General features: G+C 39.9%; 1 protein-coding gene across 8 annotated transcripts in view; it reads left to right on the plus strand.

The window, feature by feature from the left end:
- Positions 1-27,926, plus strand: part of TMEM131L (transmembrane 131 like) — a 159,031-nt gene that overhangs the window by 96,854 nt on the left and 34,251 nt on the right. For all 8 annotated transcript variants that reach the window (XM_082391494.1, XM_082391496.1, XM_082391499.1 and 5 more), the window contains 14 exons: positions 2,735-2,812; positions 3,011-3,164; positions 4,778-4,836; positions 5,144-5,252; positions 6,866-6,956; positions 7,470-7,623; positions 8,181-8,351; positions 9,662-9,731; positions 10,819-10,936; positions 19,254-19,395; positions 19,853-19,962; positions 20,956-21,028; positions 23,479-23,606; positions 26,343-26,485. In XM_082391494.1, the coding sequence (XP_082247620.1) occupies positions 2,735-2,812; positions 3,011-3,164; positions 4,778-4,836; positions 5,144-5,252; positions 6,866-6,956; positions 7,470-7,623; positions 8,181-8,351; positions 9,662-9,731; positions 10,819-10,936; positions 19,254-19,395; positions 19,853-19,962; positions 20,956-21,028; positions 23,479-23,606; positions 26,343-26,485 (1,600 nt within the window). The remainder of the gene's footprint in view (positions 1-2,734; positions 2,813-3,010; positions 3,165-4,777; positions 4,837-5,143; positions 5,253-6,865; positions 6,957-7,469; positions 7,624-8,180; positions 8,352-9,661; positions 9,732-10,818; positions 10,937-19,253; positions 19,396-19,852; positions 19,963-20,955; positions 21,029-23,478; positions 23,607-26,342; positions 26,486-27,926) is intronic.

The following is a 27,926-nucleotide window of genomic DNA, read 5'->3' on the forward strand; positions in this document are numbered from 1 at the left end:
CATCTGTGACTGTGCAGCCACTTCTCTTCCGTCATCAGCTGTCTGTTGAGTGCCAGTTAAGTGGCAGGCATTGTGGTAAAAGCGCAGATGGGGGCTTACTGTCTGCTGGGACAGGCAGACCTTGAACAGGTTGCTGCAGTGTAATGAGGGGCGTTATGGAAGGTCAGGTAAAAGGCGGTGTGGATGTGAGTGATGGCACTTACCCCCTGGTGGTGTCAAGGACGACCTCCCTGAGGATGGTATTTAAGCTGGGACATGAAGGATGAATCAGGTTTAGGTAGATGGAGGGGAGGGTGGCTTGGGGATGCGAGTTCAAGGCGAAGGAACAGCACATTCAGAGGTTGAAGGCCAAATGGAGCAGAAAGTAGACCGGCGAGGCTGCAGCGTAAACAAGGATGTAGAAACAAGGCAGGTGCCCGGGTTTTGTAGCTACAGTAAAGGACGTGGGGCTTTGGCCGAGCAGGAAGTTTGTGAAGGGTTCTAAGCAGGTAGTGGCGTGAGCGGATTTGCTTATTCGTAAACTCATTCCTGGTGCAGTGTGGACAGTGGAGAGGAGAGGGCAGAGGTGGACGCGGGGAGACTAGGAGGAAGTTGCTGTACCAGCCTGCCTGCCCGCCTCCCCCTCCCTCCCACGAGGGCAGGGGTCCATCAGCTTTTTCTGTAAAGGCCCAGAGAGTAGATAGTTTTGGTTTTGCAGGCCATACTCAGCTCTGCTGTCGCAGCACGAAGGCGGCCATAGGCACTCTGTGAGAGAAGGAGCGTGTCTGTGGTTCCAGCAAGACTTCATATACAAACACAGGCCGCGGGCTGGATTTGGCCTGCCGGCATAGCGAGTTGACCCCTGATCCTTCAGGTGTTTGTTAGGAATAAAGGGAAGTGAACGGATCCAGGGGCTGCTGAGGAGGTCCAGTCAGCAAACCTGGGGTCTGGGTCTGTTTGCTGGAGCTGAGTGAGGAGGCGAAGTGAAGCTGGTTTCCAGGTTTCTGGCTCAAACCACTTTATGAGTAACGAGACCTACAGCAAGGGCCTCGCTCTCTGGGCGTGGGTGAGGATTCAGAGGGGCGCCCAGCCGCTGGTTGCCTGCGTGGGTGTGCGGAGAGGCCTGCGCTGCTGAGATGAACGTGGGCGGCTTCAGCGTGTCGCAGACCCCCCGCGGGAGAGAGGGAAGGGGGCCGAGGTGGAATCTGGAGTGACTAACAGCTGGTGCCCGAGGAGGAAGAGCCAGCAAAGCAGGAGCCTAAGAGGACAGAGGAACACCGAGAGGAGGCGACGTGGCGGAGAAGGGTCGGGCCAAAGAGCTTTCTATCAGATTTGGATACGAGGGGGTCACTTATAACTTTGATTAACGCAGCTTCGGGGAGTAGTGGTCTTTCTTTGTGTATGTCTTTGATGTGGGACTTGCTCACAGAAAAACATATTCGAAAATCTAGCTCTTCCTTAAGATTTGAGGTTCAGTTTACAGGTGGTATTACCCTAAGTCTAGCTGATACTAGCAATTACTTTTTAAAAGAGCCTTTGGTTAATGTTTGGTCCTATTTACAAGCTTGGTTAAACCCCCTAACTATTTTTTACTACACTTTAAAATGTAATGTGAAAAAAAAAAAAAAGTAACGTGCTGTGGTTCCTTGGCATCTGTGGGAGAATGGATCCAGGACCCCCCTCGGATACCACACTCCAAGGAAGCTCAAGTTCCTTCCAGTCTGCATCCACGGAACAGAGGATCAACTGTTTTTATTCTTGTTTTATACATTAATTGCTGAATGACAATTGAAGTGGTTAAAAATGTGTTTTTATATAATGTACTTAGGTAGGTCTTATAAATCTAACAAATTAAACGTAATTGTGGTGATTCCACGTAAAACGAAAGTCAGCCGAGGATTTGGGGAATGCCTTCTCACCTTGCTGAGATTTTCGGGTGTTCCGACTGTGACTGCCAAGCCAAGTGCCTTGTTTATAACCACTATGCGAGACACGTCACACTGAACAGAAGAGGAAATCTCACAGCGGAGATCCTTTAGATTCACGTGCTGCACTACCTGACTTTTCTGTGTATTCGCCGTCTGCTGCCCCCACCCTCCCACCCAAATGGCTGTATCCCTGGATTGACTTTGCATTTCTTTGTCTTCACAGTATGTTGATATCATCCCATGTGGCTGTTAAGATCTTTGAACTTTATGAAATTCTGCAGTCTTTTCATATACTTTTGTCTCTTCCATCCACGTCTCTTCCACACATGAAAAATGATAGCCGGTTGAATTTTGGGCGTTTCCTATGGTTTTCTCATAGCGTCTAAGCTCACTCTACAGATGGGAAACAGACCTCAGAACCGTTGATTGGCTCTTACTGGGTGAACCTACTTTAAAATAAGAGCAGACTCCTACGTTGGAACAAAATGTTTGAAAATTATAAGAAATGCCAAACTACAGTGTTCCTGTGTATATTTAGAACATATTTATCTGCTTATTGCCATAATAGGAATTTTCATGTTGCCCAAGGGAGAGCTTATGATTTCCATTAGATGTAAGCTCAGTGACAGAAAAGATTTTTCTCTGTTTTATTCACTATTGTATTTCCAGTAAATTGAATTCTACCTAGCATTTAGCAGACGTTCAAATATATGGTGAATGAATGAAGAAATGTCCTTTCTGAATAAATGATAGATTGTTTATTATTGGCAGTAGATTGTGCCTTTTGCTTCCTTTTAATTTCTTTCTCCCCTTTTTTCTTCTTTTAGGCAGAAACCACTAACACTAGCCTCTTGCAAGTGCAACTGGAATGCAGTTTACATAATAAAGTGTGTCAGCAACTAAAGGTAAAATAAAAAATTTAGTGTTTTCTTCCTGCCTTCCTTCCTGCCTCTTTGCTTAGAAATAAAAAATAAAACAGCATGTTCTGTTCTCAGAAATGCACATACCCTTACCTTAAGTGCTTTTTCCCCGTGAAGTTCAAAACAAAAAAATTCAGATGATATTTTTGAGTTTTTCCTTTTTTTCCATCCCTCCGATCTCAGAGTTGCTATGTGGAATCAGATGATGTTTTACGGCTACAAATGAGCATAATTGTAACAATGGAAAACGCCTCGAAAGAATTTGAAGAAAACACACAAGATTTGTTAGATCATCTCTCTATTATTTATGTAGCTACAGATAAATCTGAGACCTCAGGTAAGGTGGAATCTTTAAACTTTTCTGTTACAACATATTTTGATTAACCTGCATCATCATTCTATATCATTTACTTATAGATCGTATCATTGCAATCCAAGACAGAGAGCCTTTGCTTTCATTATTAACACAGTGCAGTAGTAACTGGTTCTCGATCTGCATCTGCTAGTAAGGCTGTATTATTTTGGGGTAAATTAAGTGGCAACGGACTTCCCTGGTGGCACAGTGGTTAAGGATCTGCCTGCCAGTGCAGGGGACACGGGTTTGAGCCCTGGTCCAGGAAGATCCCACATGCCGCGGAGCAACTAAGCCTGTGTGCCACAACTCCTGAGTCTGCGTGCCACACCTACTGAAGCCTGCGCACCTAGAGCCCATGCTTGGCAACAAAAGAAGCCACTGCAATGAGAAGCCCGTGCACCACAACGAAGAGTACCCCCCACTTACCGCAACAAGAGAAAGCCTGCGTGCAGCAACAAAATAAATAAACAAATAAATAAATAAATAAAAAATAAATTAAGTGGCAACGGCAAACCATTCTGTGTTTCCCTGGGAAGAATTTTTCTTGGCGTTCTGAAGATAGTAAACTAATTAAATGGGCACGACAATCTAATATAAATATTCACGCAGTATTTGAAGTCTTGTGTCTCTTGTTTCTGTTTTACTGATTTGCAGAAGCTCAGTTGACCAAATCATGCTGTTTATATTTTTAATAGTTGGTTGTCTGCTGCTTATTCCTGGATGCCTGATCAGTAAGAGTAGTGTGAGTTTCAGTGTTCATTTCTATGAACTTTATCTTTGAAATTGTGTGTCCTACTTACCAAAAATAACCTAGTTTATCAGTTTAAGTTTCTAAGAGATTTTGTAGGAGACACATATGATCCATGTGATTTATCATGTGGGGTTTGCTCTTATCCATTGGTTGTTATCAAGACAGTTCTGGTAAGTGAGGGTGTGTGTGTATGTACACACATATACACATTCAGAGAAAGAAATGGTACCAAAATATAGTTTTAAATTGGCAGTCTTAATTGTTGGTCAAACATTGTTTACTTTCCAGTCCTCAGAATTGACTGTAGTAGACATGGGTCAGCAGGAGAGCTTTCCTGTCCTTGGGTTCATAGTTTCTGGTGATTCCCAGAATGGTCAGGTAGACGTCAGTGTAGAGAAGACTCCTGTCCCATGGGGAGCACTTCTGTTGGTGAGGATTAAAGGGAAGCCTGCATTTTGAGATCCAGGGTTTTATTTTTCCCCAGTGTGGTTGTCAAATAAGGAAATGAGGGGCTGTCTAATCAATAGGAGACCTTAACTTTATTTGAAGCTGTCCAGTTGGTTAGTTTCATCCAGGGGAGTAGTACTATGACCCTAAACTCAGACTTTTTCTACTGGTAGTTCATCATTTAGAGAGCCTGTGTTGACAGGTCAGTCTTTTTGCCAAGGTCCTTTTTCTTGTGACTTAATCAACAGAAAATAGCTCCTCACTTCAATTTTAGTGTTGAAAAGTAAGTTACATTTTTTTATAGAAATATGTAATGTGATATTTTAACTACTATATTAAGGTGTGAGAATGAGATGGCCCTTTCTTTTAATCTCATTGCTCTGATTCTTTTGGACAGATGATTCGGCAGTGAATATGTATATATTGCATTCAGGAAACAGCCTTATATGGATACAGGTAATTGTAAATACTTTCGTAAAGTGTAGTTTAAACTTACAAGTGTGTATTTAATTGCAGAACATGAGGATTTTTGAGAAAACACTTGTCTCTATTATCTTTTGCTTTCATTTAAACCCATTCTCCCTTGCTCGAGCCCATATTTGGATGAAGGTTGTCAGCACCCCTTCGTACCATTATAGACACGTGTGCTGAGCAGTTGTTCTGTATGCCAGTCTGAGCTACTTAGTCATTTTAACAGGGTTGATTCAAACTGGATCAGTCTTCTCCAGCTAAGAGCAGTACTGTGGATTGTTTTTTGTTACAGGATGTACATCATTTCTCACAGAGAGATGCCCTGTCTCTGCAGTTTGAACCAGTACTCCTACCTACTTCCACAACAAACTTTACAAAAATTGCCTCTTTTACTTGCAAAGGTACAGATTTTAAAAATATTGGAGATTGTCTTTTTATTTTCATTATCCAGTTGTTATGCCTGCAGTTCTTTCTGTGAAATGACTTACAACTACAGCGTAGGCAAGGCTTTAGGAAGTGAATGGGCTCAGTTTCAATTCCACAGACTTAACAGTTATAAGAGGTCGCATGATGGAAGAAGTGATGGTGATGCTGCTTTTATTCTGCCACATGTGCAGGATTTTGAGTTTATAGATCGTAATTCAGTTGGTGATTTGAAAGACCAGGTTGTATATGAGTCTGATGGACATACTGCTTTCACAGAGAGATTGAGCTGCCCCAGGTTTGTTTCTTTGTGTAGAAATCGATGCAGAATGTCTAGCGAGTATAAACCCAATCCTATCTTCAGGGTCTTACTTATAGTTCAAAAGATTTCTGTAAAGAAATGCATTTTAAACATATGAAAACAAGCCCCACCTCACTTACATTGAAAGAAATGTTAACTTAAAGCAATACGTGAGATATAATTTATGACTTAGATCTATGAAGATCAGACAGAATGTTAATATCCTGTGTTGGTAATGATTAGGAAGAAAAAAAACACTCCTATTTTTGACATGGGTATAAATTGATGCAGCCTTTTTGGGAGGGAAAATTGGCAATCTCTGTGAAAATTGAAGATGTGCCTATGTGCTCTCTGATCCTTAATTCTACTTCTAGAAGGTTATCTAGAGATACACCCTAGATGTTCAAAACTGTAATACAGGAATATGCATTGTTTGTGGCAGCAGAACAGTATAAGCCTCCGCTGACAGAGAACTGTAGTTGATCTCTGGGGGTGGGGGGGCTAGCGTCTGCAGGTGATACGAAGCGTACATGGGCGTGCAGTGTCAGCAGTGTCCTTCTTCTAAGGGTATCTGTGTATTTGTATATGTTAGAGCACCTGGAAGGATGCTTGGGAGTCTGCTGGCAGTTGTTTCCTTTGTCTAAGGTAATGGGGAAGTCAGGGGGAAAGGTAGACTTCTATTTTCACATCTTTTTGTGACTGTTTGAATTTTGGGGGGAACCATATATATAGCTAAAAGAAAAAAAAGAGTTGGGTATTAGTATCAGAGTCAAGAATTCAGTACCAGTGTTTTGATGTTCTTCCATGGCTCAAGGAATGCTTGAAACTGATTTGATACCTCAGCAGTGTTTTGCAGCGCGGACCCACTTTGGCTGTGAGCTCCTCCGTGCTCTCAGGTTGAGCTGCTCCTTTCTCACTCACACGTCCACACACGCCTCTTCACTGTTCACTTTTGTCTTCTCTGCAGACCTAAGGACTTGCCTCTTACTTAAGATCTTTGTAAAAGGAGAGCCACAAAGCGTTGACTCTCTTTCCCCCCCCCCCGCCAACGAAGAAATGAGAGGTTGCTTTAGGAAAGAGGGGTGGGTAGGTAGACAACACGTTCTGGGTAACTTCCTGGGCACCCAGCCAGGAAGACGGAAAGATAGTGTTCAAGAAAGGATTTTAATGGAGGCAGAAGAGTGAAGGAACTAAAACATTACAAATAAAACATTTATCTTGTTTTCGTTTGAGCATAATGAAAGAAAAGATACTGATACTTCACATTTATTTCCTCCTACCTCAAAACAGCTCCATCCTGTGACAGTGGGATGAGAGAAGACAGGAAGAAAAATAACACTCCGACACTAAAAGCGTGCCTCTCCTCTCCTGTGGCTCAAGGGTGGGTGAATTCCGCTTTCTCTGGTATTGAGTGGTTCCCCTTCACCCCCTCCATCTAGAGATGATTTAAAAATATAACTGAGACTTGCATGATTCTCTCTCTGGACTTGCCTTCCCTACATTAGCACTGCGAGTAGGAAGTGAAAGGGTGGTTTGCAGGATGGGAGGGAAGAAGCTGAATGACGGAGTTCGTGGATCAGATCCAGGCCAGGCGGCCACATGTGGGAGAAGGGAGAAGTACTCCTGCACAGTTTCTGAGTTACATTCGGGTCCTGGTTTTGCCTGGTGGCCTCTGTGAGCCATCCTGGTCCTGGCCCCATTGCACCCTCTGGCCTTCATATGCTCCACTTGTGGGCAGGAAGGTTGAAGAAGGCAGTTTGTCTGGTCCTTGCCAGCACTTACATTTGTTCTCTGACATTTTATGCAGCTACCATTTTTGCAGTTAGAGGCTCATTCGCATGCTAACAGCTGTTGTACACACAGGGCTGATGGCATGCGTGTCCTGTGTTCACAGGTATTTTCGAATGGACTCTTCTGCAACCCAGTTTCACATAGAGACTCATGAGAACACATCGGGGCTTTGGTCAATGTGGTACCTCAACCGTTTTGACCGTGGTGTTGTATTGAATGATGTGTTTGTTTCCAAGGAGACCAAGCGTGTTTTAAAGGTACACATGGTATTTTTATCCAAGTTTATCCTATTTTACGCTTTGTTTAAAGTCAAATACTATGAAACTGATATTTACAAAATCTTTCACTTATGAATTTTAAAGCAAGTGTGTTTCTTTTAACGTTTTCAGAATTACATTTAGGCTCTCTTTATTTTTTTCAAACTATTGTTCAAGGAGCTCAAAGGAACCAGGGTACATCTTTTAGAGATATTTGCTGTTACCGTTATTTAAAAATATTATAAATTATAATTTATTCTAAAAAGATTATATTTAGTAAAAAGAAGCCTGGTTCATGATACAATACTGGGTTTTTGTAAAATACTGCCTATGAACATTTCAAGATTACTTTTGTGAAATTTAAAAACAGTTGTATGCTAAATATTAAGTGAAACCTATCATTTACATAAAAATATTTCAATATTTGACCTGGAAATAACTGAGTAAAATTGTATTTCTCAAAGTATAGAAAAACTTTAGTATCACACATTATAGTGATTTTAATCATAATTAGCGTTAGTTAGGAAAGTAATTTCTCTTACTTCTTTTCTTTTTAGATTCTGAATTTCACTGGCCCTTTATTTCTACCTCCAGGCTGTTGGAAAATATTTTCTTTGAAACTTGCCGTTAAAGACTTTGCCATAAATCTATTCACCCGTGTATTTTTGACTACAAACATAGGTGCTGTTTTTGCAGTACCTCTACAGATTTACTTGGCACCGACCAAGGTATTGTTTACACAGTACATACGTGTTATAATTTTTGTAATAATTATTTCTTTTTATTAACTTATCTTACGGTGCTTGGACTTTATTGACTGAGTTGAGCTCATGTTTTTTAAGGCTGCCTAAGAAATTGAAGGATATTACCAGGCCAATCTTAGATGATAAATTGTTCAGATACAGAAATCTTTATTTGAAGAGAGTTTCTATTTCTCATAAAGTGATATGAGGTAATTTTCAAATGAAATAAGGCATTACAGGTCGATAGATCTCATTTTCACTTATTTCCAAAATGTATGGAGCAAGGAATATGTGCTTGCTGTAGCAAACACAGTTGAGCTTTTAGTACATACTTGCAATGACTTCAAATAAACTAAATCGTTAAATGTTTTATTTAGACCTCTGGTAACTGACTCTCAGCTGCTCATAATCCTTGAATTTCCTTAGCGGGCCAAATCTAAAGCCTGAAAGGGTTCACAATTAAGAAAATGCTTTCTAAAATCTGGGTATATTGTATTTAATTTAGGTCTTATCTTAAACATGTCTCATTTTTTCTTAATGTTTCTTTCTTTTCATTTAGTTACTGTTATTGCTTCTTTTTGATCCAAGCTCTTCTGTATAATGCTGGGTTCTAATTTTTCACTATGAGACATTCATGCAACCATCTTTATGATTTTTCTCACTTATTAGCGTTGGTGTTTCATAGATGGAAGTGCCTCATGTTTAGCTAAAAGCTTAAAGATAGGGCTTCTAAACTTACACTAAACAAAATGTAAGGTTAATTTCATTCATCCATATTTTGAGCAGGGGAGGTTTCTTAGAAATTTCCTTTTCCCACCAAGGGATGCATACCGGAAGCGTGACTGGGAAGGAGCAGGCAGGCTGCAGGAATGTGTGGAAGCAGCAGGTCTGTGCTTGCTGAGCCTAGGAAGTGCGACATTCATTTAAATGTCCTGAGTAGCTTAGGAGTTACTATGGATTAGAGTACAGTTTGTTAAAAACCCTACTAAGAATGTCCTGAGACTAATTTAATCTTGAATTCAGAAGGCAGCTTGGTGTCTGTCAGGCCCAAGGGGTGTCACTGTGGGCATTGATTATTGCACAGAATCCACTGTAGTGACCCTGCCTGTGATAGACAGTTAGAGCTCTCATTCAAGGAGAAAGGAAGCCAAGAAACCTCTTTCTAGCAGTTTGGCTTCTGGTCAAAGGGAAGTTCGCTGAGGTGGAGGCCAACGTCTGCTACGCATTTGAGTGCATTAGGATTTTTGTGTTTAGTGTTGTGTTGTAAGTTATTCATATATTACTTTTCAATCTAGGAAGGGAGTCTGGGTTTTGAAGTGATAGCACATTGTGGCATGCATTATTTCATGGGAAAATCAAAAGCGGGTAAGTATTTTGCCCTTAGGCTTTCTGTAGAACTCTAGTTTGGGGTGGGGTGGGAAGTAGTGAGAAAAATTCGTATTTGTAGATGGAATAATTAGTCCTATTAACGTCATTGCATCATATTCTGTTCTTTAAGAGCATGATCATTAACAGAACGACTTGAAATTGTTAAGAATCCTCCAGAAACATCCGAGTGCTTGTGTAATTAAAGCCCCCTTAAGTCTTAGCCTGTACTTTTTGTAAGGGATTTTCTTCAGACACGTTATTTGATCATCATAGCAACCTTGTTGCCAGGAACAATTGGAAGATTCTGGTTCTTTTATAAAAGGGCTGACTAGAAGTTAGTAAAAAAATAATTTGGAATTGTGTTTGAAGACTCTAGTACAGGAGCATAAACATCGTATAGGGAGCGCTAGTTGTTGCCTGAGGCTGAAGGCCAGGGTGTTGATAGAGAAAGCTGTTCCTGGTTTTCTTCCTGCTTTTTGACTTATTAAAATATGTAATCTAAGGACAGTGTTATAGCACAGAGATTTCCTTTGGGAGATTCCCACTTTTCCACCCTGATAATGATCTTTAGCACAGACAAGACAGAACAGATAAGTAGAGAGGGCAAGGTGAGCCGGAGACCAGCTTGCAAATGTAAACATGCACCTTCTCTAGATTGAGCCCTGCTCTGGGCTCTCTTCTGAGGCTTGCTGTTTGCCCATCAGCATTCTGCCTAGTAACCCGGCTTAGATGATGACTAGCACTTATGTGGAAGCAGTTTAGCCTTTTAGGTGTAAAGCTGTTAAACATGGTCCGAGTATGATTTTTAACTTGTTTCAGACTGTATTCATGAGCCATGTGTCTTTTATGTTATTACCTTCACATAATTCGATTTAGTTTTGTTTTATACATGTTTCTTTGATTTGATATATCATTTGCCATTGAGTTAGAGGGACTTTTAGTAAAGCAATCCGAGGACAGGGGGTCATTGATCACTTTACCGTCCTCTCAGTTTGAGAAGTTTTAACCCTCAGCCCTTGGCATTATTTACTAAGTGAATTGTGTTTTCCATACATCTAAATAGTACATCTGATCTAACTTGTAGAAAATCCTAACTGGGAAGGGAGCCTTTCTCTGGATTGGTCTACCTGGGATGTGGATTCCGAACTTGCAAATACACTCTATGAAAGATGGAAGAAATTAAAAAATGGTGACGTCTGCAAGTATGTTTTCACCTCTCTTTGTTCAGCACTGGGGAGACACTGTGACATAATACTTTATTGAAATTTCAACACTGAATTTTTAATATCTAGGCTTTTATTTTGACAAATTTCAAACCTCAGAAGATTTGAAAAGTATAGTATGGTAAATATTCAAATATTCCCAATCTAGACTCACTAGTTGTTTACATTTTACCACTTTTGCTTTTTTCTCTCTCTCTACGTCTGTATCTGTGCACATACACACATTTTCTTTTTGCCGAGTCACTTGAAAGTAAGCTGTAGACATCATGATACTTCAACCCTCAGTACTATATTAGGAAAGACTTTCTTTTCGAAGGAGAACATTCTCCTACATATAACTACACTGCCATTACATACCCAACAAACTTAACACTGATGCAATTATATGAGCTGATATACAGTCCAGATTCACATTTCCCTAGTTGACCCCAAAATATCCATTATAGCTGTCTTTTTCTTTTTCCTTTTTTTTTTTTTAAAACATCTTTATTGGAGTATAATTGCTTTACAGTGTTGTGTTAGTTTCTGCCATATAACAAAATGAATCAGCTATATGTATACATATATCCCCATATCCCCTCCCTCTTGCATCTCCCTCCCACCCCTCTAAGTGGTCACAAAGCACCAAGCTGATCTCCCTGTGCTATGCGGCTGCTTCCTACTAGATATCTGTTTTACCTTTGGTGGTATGTATATGTCATTGCCACTCTCTCACTTCGTCCCAGCTTACCCTTCCCCTCCCCGTGTCCTCAAATCCATTCTCTGTCTGTGTCTTTATTTCTGTCCTACCCCTAGGTTCTTCAGAATCTTTTTTTTTTTTTTTTAGATTCCATATATATGTGTTACCATATGGTATTTGTTTTTCTCTTTCAAACTTACTTCACTCTGTATGACAGACTCTAGGTCCATCCACCTCACTACAAATAACTCAATTTCGTTTCTTTTTATGGCTGTGTAATATTCCATTGTATATATGTGCAACATCTTCTTTATCCATTCATCTGTCAATGGATACTCAGGTTGCTTCCATGACCTGGCTATTGTAAATAGTGCTGCAATGAACATTGGGGTGCATGTGTCTTTTTGAATTATGGTTTTCTCAGGGTATATGCCCAGTAGTGGGATTGCTGGGTCATAGGGTAGTTCTATTTTTAGTTTTTGAAGGAACCTTCATACTGTTCTCCATAGTGGCTGTATCAATTTACATTCCCACCAACAGTGCAGGAGGGTTCCCTTTTCTCCACACCCTCTCCAGCATTTATTGTTTCTAGATTTTTTTGATGATGGCCATTCTGACTGGTGTGAGGTGATACCTCATTGTAGTTTTGATTTGCATTTCTCTAATGATTAGTGATGTTGAGCATCCTTTCATGTGTTTGTTGGCAATCTGTATATCTTCTTTGGAGAAATGTCTATTTAGGTGTTCTGCCCATTTTTGGATTGGGTTGTTTGTTTTTTTGATATAGAGCTGCATGAGCTCCTTGTATATTTTGGAAATTAATCCTTTGTCAGTTGCTTCATTTGCAAATATTTTCTCCCATTCTGAGGGTTGTCTTTTCGTCTTGTTTATGGTTTCCTTTGCTGTGCAAAAAGCTTTTAAGTTTCATTAGGTCGCATTTGTTTACTTTTGTTTTTATTTCCATTTCTCTAGGAGGTGGGTCAAAAAGGATCTTGCTGTGATTTATGTCATAGAGTGTTCTGCCTATGTTTTCCTCTAAGGGTTTTATACTGTCTGGCCTTACATTTAGGTCTTTAATCCATATTGAGTTTATTTTTGTGTATGGTGTTAGGGAGTGTTCTAATTTCATTCTTTTACATGTTTTCCCAGCACCACTTACTGAACAGGCTGTCTTTCCTCCATTGTATATTCTTGCCTCCTTTATCAAAGATAAGATGACCATATGTGTGTGGGTTTATCTCTGGGCTTTCTATCCTGTTCCATTGATCTATAATTCTATTTTTGTGCCAGTTCTATACTGTCTTAATTACTGTAGCTTTGTAATATAGTCTGAAGTCAGGGAGCCTGATTCCTCCACCTCCGTTTTTCTTTCTCAAGATTGCTTTGGCTCTTGGGGGTCTTTTGTGTTTCCATACGAACTGTGAAATTTTTTGTTCTAGTTCTGTGAAAAATGCCATTGGTAGTTTGATAAGGATTGCACTGAATCTGTAGATTGCTTTGGGTAGTATAGTCATTTTCACAGTGTTGATTCTTCCAGTCCGGGAACATGGTATATCTCTCCATCTGTTTGTACCATCTTTAATTTCTTTCATCAGTGTCTTATAGTTTTCTGCATACAGGTCTTTTGTCTCCTTAGGTAGGTTTATTCCTAGGTATTTTATTCTTTTTGTTGCAGAGGTAAATGGGAGTGTTTCCTTAATTTCTTTTTCAGATTTTTCATCATTACTCTATAGGAATGCAAGAAATTTCTGTGCATTAATTTTGTATCCTGCTACTTTACCAAATTCATTGAGTAGCTCTAGTAGTTTTCTGGTAGCATCTTCAGGATTCTGTAGTATAGTATCATGTCATCTGTAGACAGTGACAGTTTTACTTCTTCTTTTCAGATTTGGATTCCTTTTACTATCTTGAATAATAGCGGTGAGAGTAGGCAAACTTGTCTTGTTCCTGATCTTAGAGGAAATGGTTTCAGTTTTTCACCACTGAGAACAATGTTGGCTGTGGGTTTGTCAACTATGGCCTTTATTATGTTGAAGCAGGTTCCCTCTATGCCTACTTTCTGTAGAGTTTTTATCATAAATCGGTGTTGAATTTTGTCAAAAGCTTTTTCTGCATCTATTGAGATTATCATATAGTTTTTATCCTTCAGTTTCTTAATGTGGTGTATCTCATTGATTGATTTGCATATATTGAAGAATCCTTGCATTCCTGGCATAAACCCCACTTGATCATCATGTATGATCCTTTTCATGTGGTGTTGGATTCTGTTTGCTAGTATTTTGTTGAGGATTTTTGCATCTGTGTTCATCAGTGATATTGGCCTGTAGTTTTCTTTTTTCGTGACATCTTTGTCTGGTTTTGGTATCAGGGTGATGATGGCCTCGTAGAATGAGTTTGGGGTGTTCCTCCCTCTGCTATGTTTTGGAAGAGTTTGAGAGGATAGGTGTTATTAGCTCTTCTCTAAATGTTTGCTAGAATTCGCCTGTGAAGTCATCTGGTCTTGGGCTTTTGTTTGTTGGAAGATTTTTAATCACAGTTTCAATTTCAGTGCCTGTGATTCGTCTGTTTATATTTTCTATTTCTTCCTGGTTCAGTCTCAGAAGGTTGTGCTTTTCTAAGAATTTGTCCATTTCTTCCAGGTTGCCCATTTTATTGGCATATAGTTGCTTGTAGTAATCTCTCATGATCCTTTGTATTTCTGCAGAATCAGTTGTTCCTTCTCCTCTTTCATTTCTAATTCTGTTGAATTGAATCTTCTCCCCTTTTTTCTTCATGAGTCTGGCTAATAATGGTTTATCAATTTTGTTTATCTTCTCAAAGAACCAGCTTTTAGTTTTATTGATCTTTGCTATCATTTCCTTCATTGCTTTTTCATTTATTTCTGGTCTGATTGTTATGATTTCTTTCCTTCTGCTAACTTTGGGTTTTTTTGGTTCTTTCTCTAATTGCTTTAGGTGTAAGTTTAGGTTGTTTGAGATTTTTCTTATTTCTTGAGGTAGGATTGTATTGCTATAAACTTCCCTCTTAGACCTGCTTTTGCTGCATCCCATAGGTTTTGGGTCGTTGTGTTTTCATTGTCATTTGTTTCTAGGTATTTTTCTATTTCTCTTTGATTTCCTCAGTGATCTCTTGGTTATTTATTAGTGTATTGTTTAGCCTCCATGTGTTTGTATTTTTTACAGTTTTTTTTCCTGTAATTGATATCTAGTTTCATAGTGTTGTTGTCAGAAAAGATACTTGATACACTTTAAATTTTCTTAAATTTCCCAAGGCTTGATTTGTGACCCAAGATATAATCTATCCTGGAGAATGTTCCATGAGCACTTGAGAAGAAAGTGTAGTCTATTTTTTTTTCGGTGGAATGTCCTATAAATATCAATTAAGTCCATCTTGTTTAATGTGTCATTTAAAGCTTGTGTTTCCTTATTTATTTTCATTGTGGATGATCTGTCCATTGGTGAAAGTGGAGTGTTCAAGTCCCCTACTATGATTGTGTTACTGTTGATTTCCCCTTTTATGGCTGTTAGCATTTGCCCTATGTATTGAGGTGCTCCTATGTTGGGTGCATAAATATTTACAATTGTTATATCTTTTTCTTGGATTGATCCCTTGATCACTATGTAGTGTCCTTCTTTGTCTCTTGTAACAGTCTTTATTTTAAAGTCTATTTTGTCTGATATGAGAATTGCTACTCCAGCTTTCTTTTGCTTTCCATTTGCATGGAATATCTTTTTCCATCCCCTCACTTTCAGTCTGTATGTGTCCCTAGATCTGAAGTGGGTCTCTTGTAGACAGCATATATACAGGTCTTGTTTTTGTATCCATTCAGCCAGTCTGTGTCTTTTGGTGGGAGGATTTAATCCATTTACATTTAAGGTAGTTATCGATATGTATGTTCCTATTACCATTTTCTTAATTGTTTGTTATTGTAGGTCCTTTCCTTTTCTTGTGTTTCCTGCCTAGAGAAGTTCCTTTAGCATTTGTTGTAGAGCTGGTTTGGTGGTGCTGAATTCTCTTAGCTTTTGCTTGTCTGTAAAGGTTTTAATTTCTCCGTCCAATCTGAATGAGATCCTTGCTGGGTAGAGTAATCTTGGTTGTAGGTTTTTTCCTTTCATCACTTTAGGTATGTCCTGCCACTCCCTTCTGGCTTGCAGAATTTCTGCTGAAAGATCCGCTGTTAACCTTATGGGGATTCCCTTGTATGTTATTTGTTGCTTTTCCCTTGCTGTTTTTAATATTTTTTCTTTGTATTTAATTTTTGATAGTTTGATTAATATGTGTCTTGGCATGTTTCTCCTTGGATTTATCCTGTATGGGACTCTCTGCGCTTCCTGGCCTTGATTGACTATTTCCTTCCCCGTGTTAGGGAAGTTTTCAACTGTAATCTCTTCAAATATTTTCTTAGACCCTTTCTTTTTCTTTTTTTCTTCTGGGATTCCTGTAATTGGAATGTTGGTGCATTTAATGTTGTCCCAGAGGTCTCTGAGACTGTCCTCAAATCTTTTCATTCTTTTTTCTTTATTCTGCTCTGTGGTAGTTATTTCCACTCTTTTATCTTCCAGGTCACTTATCCATTCTTCTGCCTCAATTATTCTGCTGTCGATTCCTTCTAGAGAATTTTTAATTTCATTTATTGTGTTGTTCATCATTATTTGTTTGCTCTTTAGTTCTTCTATGTCCTTGTTAAATGTTTCTTGTATTTTCTCCATTCTATTTCCAAGATTTTGGATCATCTTCACTATCATTTCTCTGAATTCTTTTTCAGGTAGACTGCCTATTTCCTCTTCAAGTGTTTGGTCTGGTGGGTTTTTAACCTTGCTCCTTCATCTGCTGCATATTTCTCTGTCTTCTCATTTTGGTTAACTTACTGTGTTTGGGGTCTTCTTTTTCCAGGCTGCAGGTTTGTAGTTCCCATTGTTTTTGGTGTCTGCCCCCAGTGAGTGAGGTTGGTTCAGTGGGTTGTGTAGACTTCCTGGTGGAGGCGACTGGTGCCTGTGTCCTGGTGGGTGAGGCTAGATCTTGTCTTTCTGGTGGGCAGGGCCACGTCTGGTGGTGTGTTTTGGGGTGTCTGTGTACTTAGTATGATTTTAGACAGCCTCTCTGCTAATGGGTGTGGTTGTGTTCCTGTCTTACTAGTTGTTTGGCATGGGGCATCCAGCACTGGAGCTTGCTGGCCATTAGGTGGAGCTGGGTCTTAGCGTGGAGACGGAGATCTCTGGGAGAGCTCTCGCCAATTGATATTACGTGGGTTCAGGAGGTCTCTGTTGGTCCAGTGTCCTGAACTTGGCTCTCCCACCTCAGAGGCTCAAACCTGACACCAGGCCGGAGCACCAAGACCCTGTCAGCCACATGGCTCAGAGGAAAAGGGAGAAAAAAGAAAGAAAAGAATAAATAAATAATTAAAAAAAAATTATTACAATAAAAAATAAAAAATAATAATAATAAAAAGAAAAGTAGAGAATAACGAAACCAATAAACAAATCCACCAGTGTTAACAAGTGCTAAAAACTATAGTAAGATAAGCATAAAAATCAGAAACAAATCAGTCGCAGACTGCCAACCTCAAGTCTACAGTTGCTCCCAACTGTAGGCTCCACTGCCTCAACTTTGGGATGATTCATTGTCTATTCAGGTATTCCACAGATGCAGGTACATCAGGTTGATTGGAGGGATTTAATCCGCTGCTCCTGAGGCTGCTGGGAGAAATTTCCCTTTCTCTTCTTTGTTCGCACAGCTCCTGGGGTTCAGCTTTGGTTTTGGCCCCGCCTCTGCTTGTAGGTCATCCTCAGGCATCTGTTCTTCGCCCAGACAGGATGGGGATAAAGCAGCGGCTGATTAGGGGGCTCTTGCTCATTCAGGCGGGGGGGGAGGGAGGGGTATAGTAGTTATAATTGGAACACGGGACGAGCCTGCGGCGGTAGAGGCTGACGTGACGTTGCAACAGCCTGAGGCGTACCGTGTGTTCTTCTGGGGAACTTGTCCCTGGATTATGGGACCCTGGCAGTGGCGGGCTGCACAGGCTCCTGGCAGGGTGTGGATAGTCACCTGCACTTGCACACAGGATTTTTTGTGGCAGCATCAGCAGTGTTAGCGGTTCATGCCTATCTCTGGGGTCCGAGCTGATAGCCGTGGCTCTCGCCCTTCTCTGGAGCTCGTTTAGGCGGTTACCTGAATCTCCTCTCCTCACACACCCTGAAACAATGGTCTCTTGCCTCTGAGGCAGGTCCAGACTTTTTCCTGGACTCCCTCCTGGCTACCTGTGGCGCATTAGCCCCCTTCAGGCTGTGTTCACGCAGCCAACCCCAGTCCTCTCCCTGGGATCTGACCGCCGAAGCCCGAGCCTCAGCTCCCAGCCCCCATCTGCCCCGGTGGGTGAGCAGACAAGCCTCTCAGGCTGGTGAGTGCTGGTTGGTACCGATCCTCTGTGTGGGAATCTCTCCACTTTGCCCTCTGCACCCCTGTTGCTGCACTCTCCTCCATGGCTCTGAAACTTCCCCCTTGCCCACACCCTGTCTCCGCCAGTGAAGGGGTGTGGAAACTTTTCCTCTTTCACAGCTACCTCCCAGAGGTGCGGGTCCCATCCCTATCGTTTTCTCTCTGTTTTTTCTTTTTTCTTTTGCCCTACCCAGGTACGTGGGGATCTTTTTGCCTTTTGGGAAGTCTGAGGTCTTCTGCCTTCTTCAGTAGGTGTTCTGTAGGAGTTGTTCCACGTGTAGATGTAGTTTTGATGTATTTGTGGGGAGGAAGGTAATCTCCACGTCCTCCTCCTCTGCCATCTTGAAGGTCCCTCCTCTCTTTTTCCTTTTTTAAAATTCAGGGTCCAGTCAAGGACCATGCATTGCATTTGGTTGTCATGTTTCCTTAATTTTTTTCAGACTAGTGTCCCCACCTTTTTTCGTCTTTCATAGTGTCAGTGTTTCAAAGCATCCTAGCCAGTTGTCTTATAGAACATTCAACACTTTGGATTTTTGGGGGTTGCTTTTTCAAGTTTACATTCCTGTTAAGCATTTCGGGGAAGAGTACTAATTACTTGGTCGGTCTTGTGTCCTTATCATCTCATCACCTGAGGGAGGGACATAAATGTCAATTTGTCCCATTATTGACATTGCTCAGTTGAATCATTTGACTCTCTCCATTGTAGATAGTTTTCCTTTTGCAATTAATATGTAATATGTGCTATGATAATTCGAGACCATGTATATTTCCTGTCCCCTAAGAATGTTTCACCCCATGCTTTTGGCATCCATTGATAATCCTTGCCTGGGATCAGTTGTTGAATTGATGGCTGCAAAAATGGTGATGTTTCTAATTATTTTGTTCATTCTACACTCTTTTTGAGCATCACTATGGATTCTTTGGGCCTTACCACCATTATTATTTTTGATGCTGACTTGTCCCAGATTTGCCTGATGGGAGCCCTGTGTGCTCATCATTCTTTGAGCACTTCCTTGCTTTCTAGTAAAACAGGCTCTTCCAGGATCATCTTGTAGTTTGTGTCACCCAGACCCCAAATAAGTCATTTTTTTCCAAGATCCCCTTGTTCCTTTTAGTGGAAGTGATTTCCTTTTTTTCTGTCAAAATTATTTTTCATAATTTCTTTGTTTCCAAATTACGCAGGAGGAACGTTTTAGGAATGACTCGGTTTGCCCACTCAAAGAAATCCAAGGAGTCAGAACCCTTTGCTCTCTTCCTGCCTCGTTTGATCCCGGAGACTGGCCTCGTGTTAAACTTCAGTGCCACCGCCCTGAGGAACAGCGTGGTGAGGGTCCTGCGTCTTTTCATCTCTTCATTTCACCCCAGCTCTTGGGTTTTTATGTTATCAGAGTATCGCCACCTTGTGATACTGTTTCAGAACCAAAATTAGTTGAAATTAAGTGACACACATATGCCATTCAGCACTTTTAGGAGGGAGGTGTCAGAAGAACAAAGTAAGGAGTAAAACTCGTGAACAGACTGAAAATGCTTAAAACAAACATGTTTTATGAAGTCTGTATCCAGTTCAGAATCTATCAGCTAAGAAAGTATTCAACTGCAACAACAGAGAAGATTCTGACTAACACGGGCTTCAGTAGGAGTGAGTGAGTTTGAAGTTCATAGGGGAGAGGAATTGACTGGGTGATGGTTCGTGGTTAGATGCAGGTGATGCACTTTTGCAGGGGCATTTCAGGAGTGGTTCTGCCTTTCCTGGGGTCTGACTCTCCTCTCTGCACATCTAGGTGAAGTACTTTGTGGTGAAGAACCCTTCCTCATCGCCAGTCTCCCTGCAGCTCCTGCCTGTTTCCTTGTACCCGAAGCCCGAGGCTGCCGCACGCCTGCTGCACAAATGGTAACGCCCAGCTGGTGAAGATCTCTCATGGGGTGTTGGGAGGTCCTGTTAAGACCCGGAATTATTTAATGTCCTTTGCGTTTTCCCTGGGACCTGTGTGTGGATGTGCATGGGATCAGCCCATGACCACAGCCCCCATCTCCTCAGTGCAGACCCCTGATGGCAATTCCCAGTTCTGGGTACTGTGTGGGTCTTGAATGTTACCATGTCAAGTCCAGGGCCCAGCAGAATATTCTTTTCTTGTCAGAGAACCTTTACAATCATGATTTTTCACATGTACTCCTCTAAAATTTAGAATTGAAATCACAATGACCTCTGGGCAACACAAGAAATGAGTTTAGTGGTTCAGTGTATTTTAACCTAGGGTTGTTATACAAAATATGATCATAGTTCATGTCTGTTACATCTTATTTTTGCACAGTAGTCACAGTTTCACTTAGAATGTTTCCTCTTCTGGCTCAGTGACACCTGCCCTCATCCCTGGGTCTCAGCTTCAGGACTCCTGATGTTTTGGACCACATGAGTCTCTGTTTGGGGTGGGGGTAGGGGCATTCTGTGCTTTGAAGGATGTTTAGCAGCATTCCTGGCTTCCACCCAGTAGATGCCAGTGGGACCTCCCCAGCTGCAGCAACCAAAAGTGTCTCTAGACGTGGCCAAATGTCCACTGGGAGCTAGAACTGTCCATGACTGAGAGTCACTTCCTATCAGGTTCCATAGCTGTGAACCATTTGGGGAAAAAAAAATTGCTTCATATTGGGAGCTTTTGTCACCATATGATTCTTTACATGCTGTGCTGCCAACATTCATTCAACAATATTTATTGAGCTCTTACAACATGCCTGGTACAGTGTGGGGGGCTGGGACACAGGAGTGACAGGTCGGGGTGAATTGGGTCTGTGTGCAAATAAATGCATATGTATCTATATGCACACGTATGTTTTTCTTTCTTTCTTGGTGATCTGAATGCTATTTTAAACATTTTTTTCTTTATAGGTTTGGCACCGATGTGCAGACGATTAATTTCACAACTAGTGAATTCCAGCTCACCAAAGCTTGCCCTTACCGGGTAGGATGTCATCTTTAAACAGAAAAAAGAATGCTGACAAACTAGACACATAGCATATGGGCCTCACTGATTTGTGTTTTGAGTGTCTTTATGTAATATATGTGGCTCTCTATTTTTATATTCTAGGAGTTAAGTATACATAGCAGCTTTTTCCAATTAACTAATGCAGCAGGAGCCCATGGTTCATGTGAGCCTGTAAATCATTTTAATTTGATTATTTAGATTCATGTGAGTGAAGAAATAACAATTGAATCAGAGCTATGTAGAAAACCATAAAACTCGAGATCCCAGAATTTATAATTCTCTTAAGATTCCTTGGCCCCATCAAATTCTTTTAAGGGCAAGATAAGGTAAAAACAAATACGTTAAAAAGAAATCTTCTCTTACTAAACTGGCTTCATGTTTCTAGCAGATCACCCAGTTTCTGTGATAGTCATTTGCTCTATAAAAAAGGATTTCTGGGAGTCTTGAGCCTCTGGGCTGTCATGAGGTCTTGCATAAATACCCAGGGAGGGAGTAAACATGTCACGTGGCGAGGACATTGCTTGACTGGGAACTGGCAGCCTGCTTTCTTAGTTTTCACGCAGTCGTTCTGTGGGTCACTGGTATTCTGTGCTTGAGATCAATTAAAAATGAAGCATCTCTTAAAAAAATACACACACATAGACACACATATGCATGTCACTGTGGTTCTAATACACACACGTATTCAAATGCCTTGGGTATTTTCTTCTTTCTCTACCCATAACCCTCCAAAGATACACTGTTGGCTCTAGATTAACTTGAAAAAGGGGGCCACAGATAACCTCCAACTGTGAGTTAGAACGAATCAAAGCAAGCTTTTAAGTGGATTTTTAACAGAGTTATTTATAGGAAGAAACACGCAAGCAATAACGTTCCTTTCCCTTTGTCAGTGGTCTAGGCAGCAGGGTCTTGTGTTAGCAAACCTGTCCTGCTCTGTCCCTCTCATTCTTCTCTTCACCAGGCAGTCTTCCAGGACTGTTGGGAGGTAAATGAGTCCAAAATGCTAACAGGTATTTTGTCCCACGACTATTTAATCACATATAATTTGAAATTCCAAAAATAATGCCAGTTTCTTTTACATGTCAGTGTTCTATTCAGATTTAAACAAATAGTGCAACTCGCAAAAAGTTTTTAATCTGTGATTGACGATTTTCCCCGAGAATGTTATACCTTTTGTGACAAAGGAAATATCAAACCATTGTTAATTTATTACATTGACAAAAAGAATAGTCAGTATCAATGTCTCTGAGACACTACAAATTGAACTTAAAATTCTTATTAGAATTCGTTGTCATATAAGAAAGGCCTACATTTTTGTTTTGTTGGTTTATTTTTAGAAATGCAGTTCCTTTGGTTAAGAGCATGTGGAATTGGACATTCAAAGTTCCAAATCCAGGCTCCTCCATGTAGTCCTGGGTAAATTATTTAACCTCTCCAGGTCTCCTCTTTTTCACTCATAATAATGTTTGAAGATTCCATAGGTTTATAGAATGCTTAGCATTTTATATACCTAATTATATTCCAGAGCCTGGCATATAAGAACTATTTTATTTAATAATTGGTGCTGCTGTTATTATGCTTTTAATACCCTAAATCGGCAGCTTTTTTTCAATATTCATATGTGTATAAAGCAGAAGTCCTCCCTTCATGAAGTTTATAATTTTAATGAAAATGAATCAAATACCATCACTATTTCTTCTTTCAGATAGTATGGGAAATGTGAGCAATAACTGGGGGATAAAACAAATTTAAAAACTAAAAATATAGAAAAGAGAAACATTATGCAGACTACATGGTTACAGTTCTAAAGAATTAATACATTATTTTTAGTGAGAAGGAGCTAGAAAAAACATTGGAAAGAGGGAAAGTCTACCACAATGATGAAGAACTAAATCTTGAATATTAAATTTAGAACACAAAATTTATTCAGAGAAAGTGAGAAATCTTGGGGAGAATAAAGGAGGATATGAATAAATAAAGATCTTTCTCCTAAATGGAGAAACTAAATAAAGATGGTTTCTTTATAAACTTAATATTAAATAGAATTTAGGGTTGTCCAGCAGTGGACAGGTGGTTTGGTCAGATCCCTGTAGCATTCAGGCAGAGGCTCTTGCTCTGTTTTCTCGGTCATGTTTTACATCCAAAGCACCTTTGCATCAAAGGCCTGTAGCCCCAGCTCCCATCTGGTCCAGGCGGCAAGTCCCCTTTCCAGCATCCGTGTCAGGTTGTCCTGCAGCCTCTGCCTCTGCTTCTCAGCAGGGCTCGGGAACTTTTGATGGGTGTGAACTCTCCCGGTAAACAAGTTCCACAGGTTGATTTGGGTGGTCAGATCCAGACGTTAAAGAAACAGCAGTCATGTTTATGCATTTTAATGAAGATGGAATCTTGTTCTCTAGGAGTTAATTGCATTTATTAATAACTTGCAGGGTGTGCATTCTGAGGAATCCAGGTTTGGCATCCTCCACCTACATTTGCAGCCTTTGGAAAGGAAGAGGGTTGGTGTAGTTTTCACGCCAGCTGACTATGGAAAAGTCACCTCCCTCATCCTAATCCGGTAGGTGTGTCCCTTTCTCATTGGCTGGCTAACTCTCTTTCTCTCAAGAATCTCTTTAGCTGAGAGGTGACGCTGACTCACTCAGGCCCTCAGTGATGATCTGTGTCCAAGGGCAGGAGCGGCAGTGGCTGAGGAGAGCGGCTCCCTGAGGCTCCACACTTAGGCCTCCTGTGTGTCAGGTTCCTGCCTTGTACCGTGGGGAGCGTGAGCCCACCTCTCCAAGGGCGGCGGTACCCTTCCCGCAGCATCTCATCCGCCGTCACAGAGGGCAGAGCACACACGTGAACACACACACACACACACACACACACACACACATCCACACTTAACTTTTCTGTCCTCAGCTCAGAAGAATAATTGAAACACTGCCATATACGTTTTCATTCCGCGGTGTTTGGATTTACACTGTTCTCATGTCTGTCTTGCTTCTGGAATTCTCTGTAGCCCCAAAGGACAATGGAAAAAGTCCTTAGTTGAGCCCACTGGCTTGTTTTACTTCTTTTCCTTCCTTTTAAATGAACAATTATTGCCAGCTGATTTAAGCAGTTAAATGTTTTTCATTCTGAATTTTTTTTCCTCTTTACTCTTTATTGAGAGTCTTCTTTCAAAAATTTACAGTAAATACAGATCTATGTTGAAGCTCTCCCTGCATTGGTGAGACTTCTAACACAAATTTAATTTTTTCATTAATGACGTTTTAGTTATATATATTTTTTAAGCTTTTCCAGTATCATATCAGTTGGCAAAGACTTTCTTATTCTGGACTTCCTTTAATATATGAGTTTGTTCTTCTGCAAGTGAATGCTGCTAAAAAGAAAATGCACTAAGATAAAGTTCTTAAAAGAGTTTGCTTGCTCATTGTAAAACAACTATACACGCCCCCTGCCAAAGAAAAGAAGTACCCATAAAGCACTCATACTGCATCCATGGTTGTCTCCAAGAAAAGTACGTTGGCGACTGTTTGAATTATAAGCTGAATTAGCCACTTTTTTTCATGGAACACCATTTTTACTTGAAAGGATGATTAGCAGACAAACTATGGTTGTTTCAGATTCAGGTACTTGGCAAATGTTTTCTTGAAAATGAACAAAGTGAGCCTGTCACTTCAAGGGTAGTGTCTGTTGCCAATGATAAAATTTGAGCATTTGCATGAAAAGTAGAGTTTTGGAAAACTTGTATCTGCCACTGTGAGCTTCACAGCTTCTCAGTACTTAAAGTACTTTTCTGTTAACATCAGTGAGGATATTAATAAATGTGATTTTTATAAGTATAATGAAATGTGTCAACATTTGGAAGATCTGCATATCACAGTGAACAGTATTTTCCAAATAACTACTTATGATAATCCAAAAATCATCCCTGGTAAAATGTGCAAGATAGACCACTGGATTTTAATGTAACAAACTATGAAAATTCATTAATATAGTTTCAGATTTCACATCATAAAGAACCTTCAAGAGACTTCACTTGTTGAATATTGGTGTTGTATCAAAGATTTGCCACACAGATAACTAAGCACAGGGAACTCTATTCAGTACTCTGTAATGACCTATATGGGAATAGAATCTAAAAAAGAGTGGATATATGTATATGTATATGTGTAAGTGATTCACTTTGTTGTACAGCAGAAACTAACACAAGATTGTAAATCATCTATACTCCAATAAAAAATTAATTAAATTAAAAAAAGAGACTGTTTTGTTAAGCATTTTAAGTAATGCTGACTAGAGCAAACTAATAACTAATGTTCTAGTAAGCATTTTAGTGCTCTGCTGACAATGTTCTGCTGTCCTTTTAAACACATTCTCTGCTGAAGAACTAAGGTCATGGGAAGTGTAGAGAGAAGCTTTACTTCATCCCAGCTTCAACTGTGCCAGGCTTGAAAAGAAACTCTCAGTTTTTTATAGTAGTTAATTTATTTTTGGTGGTTTCTGTATTGAGAGACACCACATTTTTCTGTAAACAATGTCACTCATCTAACATCACTTTAAAGGCTTTTAAGTGGTTCAATAAAGGTTTTAATCCTTTAGATGAAGATGTAAAGATATCTCAGTGTATTTTGCTTCTAGGGTTTACCTTAATGGCAACTGACTTTCAGTGCAGTCTGCATCATTTAAACATCATTTCCACTGAACTTTCCATCCTAGGAATCCTGATTTCAGTTAATGAAAAGGCAAAAGCTAGTCTGAATTACTATTTGACTAATAAGAACTTGAGTAGATACATGCTATTTGTAGGATGCTATTTTAAATCTTTGCTTCAAAAGATATGGTAGGATTTCATTTCTAGAATTAAACCTAAGGAAGAATTTCTTACAGTCACAATTACTATGAAAACTACTTAATTCACCCTATAAACAATTTTTATCATTTTGTCTAAATTTGTTAATGTTTCTTTGTGGCCCCCCAGTTTATTCCTTCACGTTTTGTCTCTTGGAGGTATGATCACCACCCTTGTGCCTGGTTAGAAAAATATAGGTTTCCATTCTTGGGTGGAAACTGGAGAGCGATCATGATCATTTGCTCGTTCTTGCCCACTCAGCTTGCTTTGACTCTGCCGGGCTTGGCAGCTTCCGTGCTCTGAGATGGCGGGAGATGCCACACTATTTAAACTGAGTTTTTTCTCAAAACTTAAAAAATTTTGTTTTGCTAATTAGGAATATTTAAATTCAAGTGCATTGTATCTTGTGACAACTCTATTGCAGTGCATTTTTATTTGCATCTCCTTTCTCTGTAGGAATAACTTGACTGTTATCGACATGATTGGCGTGGAAGGATTTGGAGCAAGAGAGCTACTGAAAGTGGGAGGGAGACTTCCTGGCACTGGAGGTTCACTGCGCTTTAAGGTGCCCGAGTCCACACTGATGGGCTGCCGGAGACGTGAGTCCCTGCGTGTGGTCCGTGTGTGTGGTCTGTATGTGTGGCACTTGGACAGGACAGGCTTGGAGCCAAAGCCAAGAGCAAAAGGAGATATGAGAAGATTCTTTTAAAAATTTACAGTAAATTCATTGTATTGATGCTAATAATTAAATCAGGCAAACATTTGAGAATATGTAGGCTGGTACCACTTGATTAGAAACAATAGCCTTAGATATTTAACCCAACTTAAGTAATCGATATGGGGGGAAAAGTATAATGTTAAGTTACCAGTAGAGTGTCAAATATTTAAGATAAATAGTGTGAAACTGTTAATTTGGTTATCAGTTACCTAATCATAAAAAATCACACCAGGATGATAAGTAGAGAGAAGGCTGAAGGTGAGCTCACCACCCTTTTGCAGTAATGGAAATGTTCTACATCTGTGTTGTCCAGTACGGCAGCCACTCGCTACATGTGGCTAATGAGTGCTTAAAATATAGCTTGTGTGACTGAAAAACTCAATTTTTAAATTTATTTAATTTAAATTTAATTTAAATTTAAGTAGCCATATGTGTCTAGTGGCTACTGTATCAGACAATGCAGATTTAGAAATTTGTTTAAGTGTTCCATTAGAAAATTCTAAGTTTTGCATGTATTTAAATTAAATGCGTTTAAACTATTTATATTAGTTCCAAGAGCTTCCTTAAGAACTAAGCCAAAAATAAACCAATAGATGTAAAATGTTTTTGGTAAATTCTGTCTTGTTTTCCTGTTATCATTTTTAATTTCAGGATCACACTGAAAGCATTTTAGTGTAACAGTATGTTTCCTATGGAGAAACTGATTGGTGAAACCATTGAATAATTTGTAGAGCTATTTTAACGCCTGATTGTAAATTTTTTTTGTTTTAGAAAACTATGCTAAATGAGCACTGAGTTTGAAAAGACTGGCCATTTTGCATTCAAAATCTTCATCAGTGTTCATTTTTTTTCATTCATTCATTCACTCATTCAATAGTTTAGAGTTGCCTTGAAAGTTAGAATTATGGAGGAGTATAAACCATAGAACCAGATAAAATATTAGTCCTAATATGGAATAAATTGTGGGTTATAAATTTATAGGAATATTTAAAAAATTGATACCTCTTCCTTTTTTAAACTCCCAACATGAAATGTGCTCTCATTATTTGCAAGGATTTAACTATTTACTACCTCTTAATGTAATGGGAGTTTGAACTGTGTTTCTAGTGTCCGTGATGGGTTTACACAGAAGCACACACACCCTCCTAACTGGTCCTGTTGGGTGTGAATGAGGCTCCCGGGGCACAGGGTGCATGGTGGCTCGTGGTAAATCCAAACTGTTAGGCTTCTGAGAAGAATAAACTTTTCACCTTAACCTTTAATAAGTAAAAGAACAAAGAAGAGATTTTGGTACCTAGGCAGATCATTTAACTTAAGAAAAG

This window comes from Balaenoptera borealis (genome assembly GCF_965194805.1).
Source record: "Balaenoptera borealis genome assembly, chromosome: 4".
Lineage (NCBI taxonomy): Eukaryota > Metazoa > Chordata > Mammalia > Artiodactyla > Balaenopteridae > Balaenoptera > Balaenoptera borealis.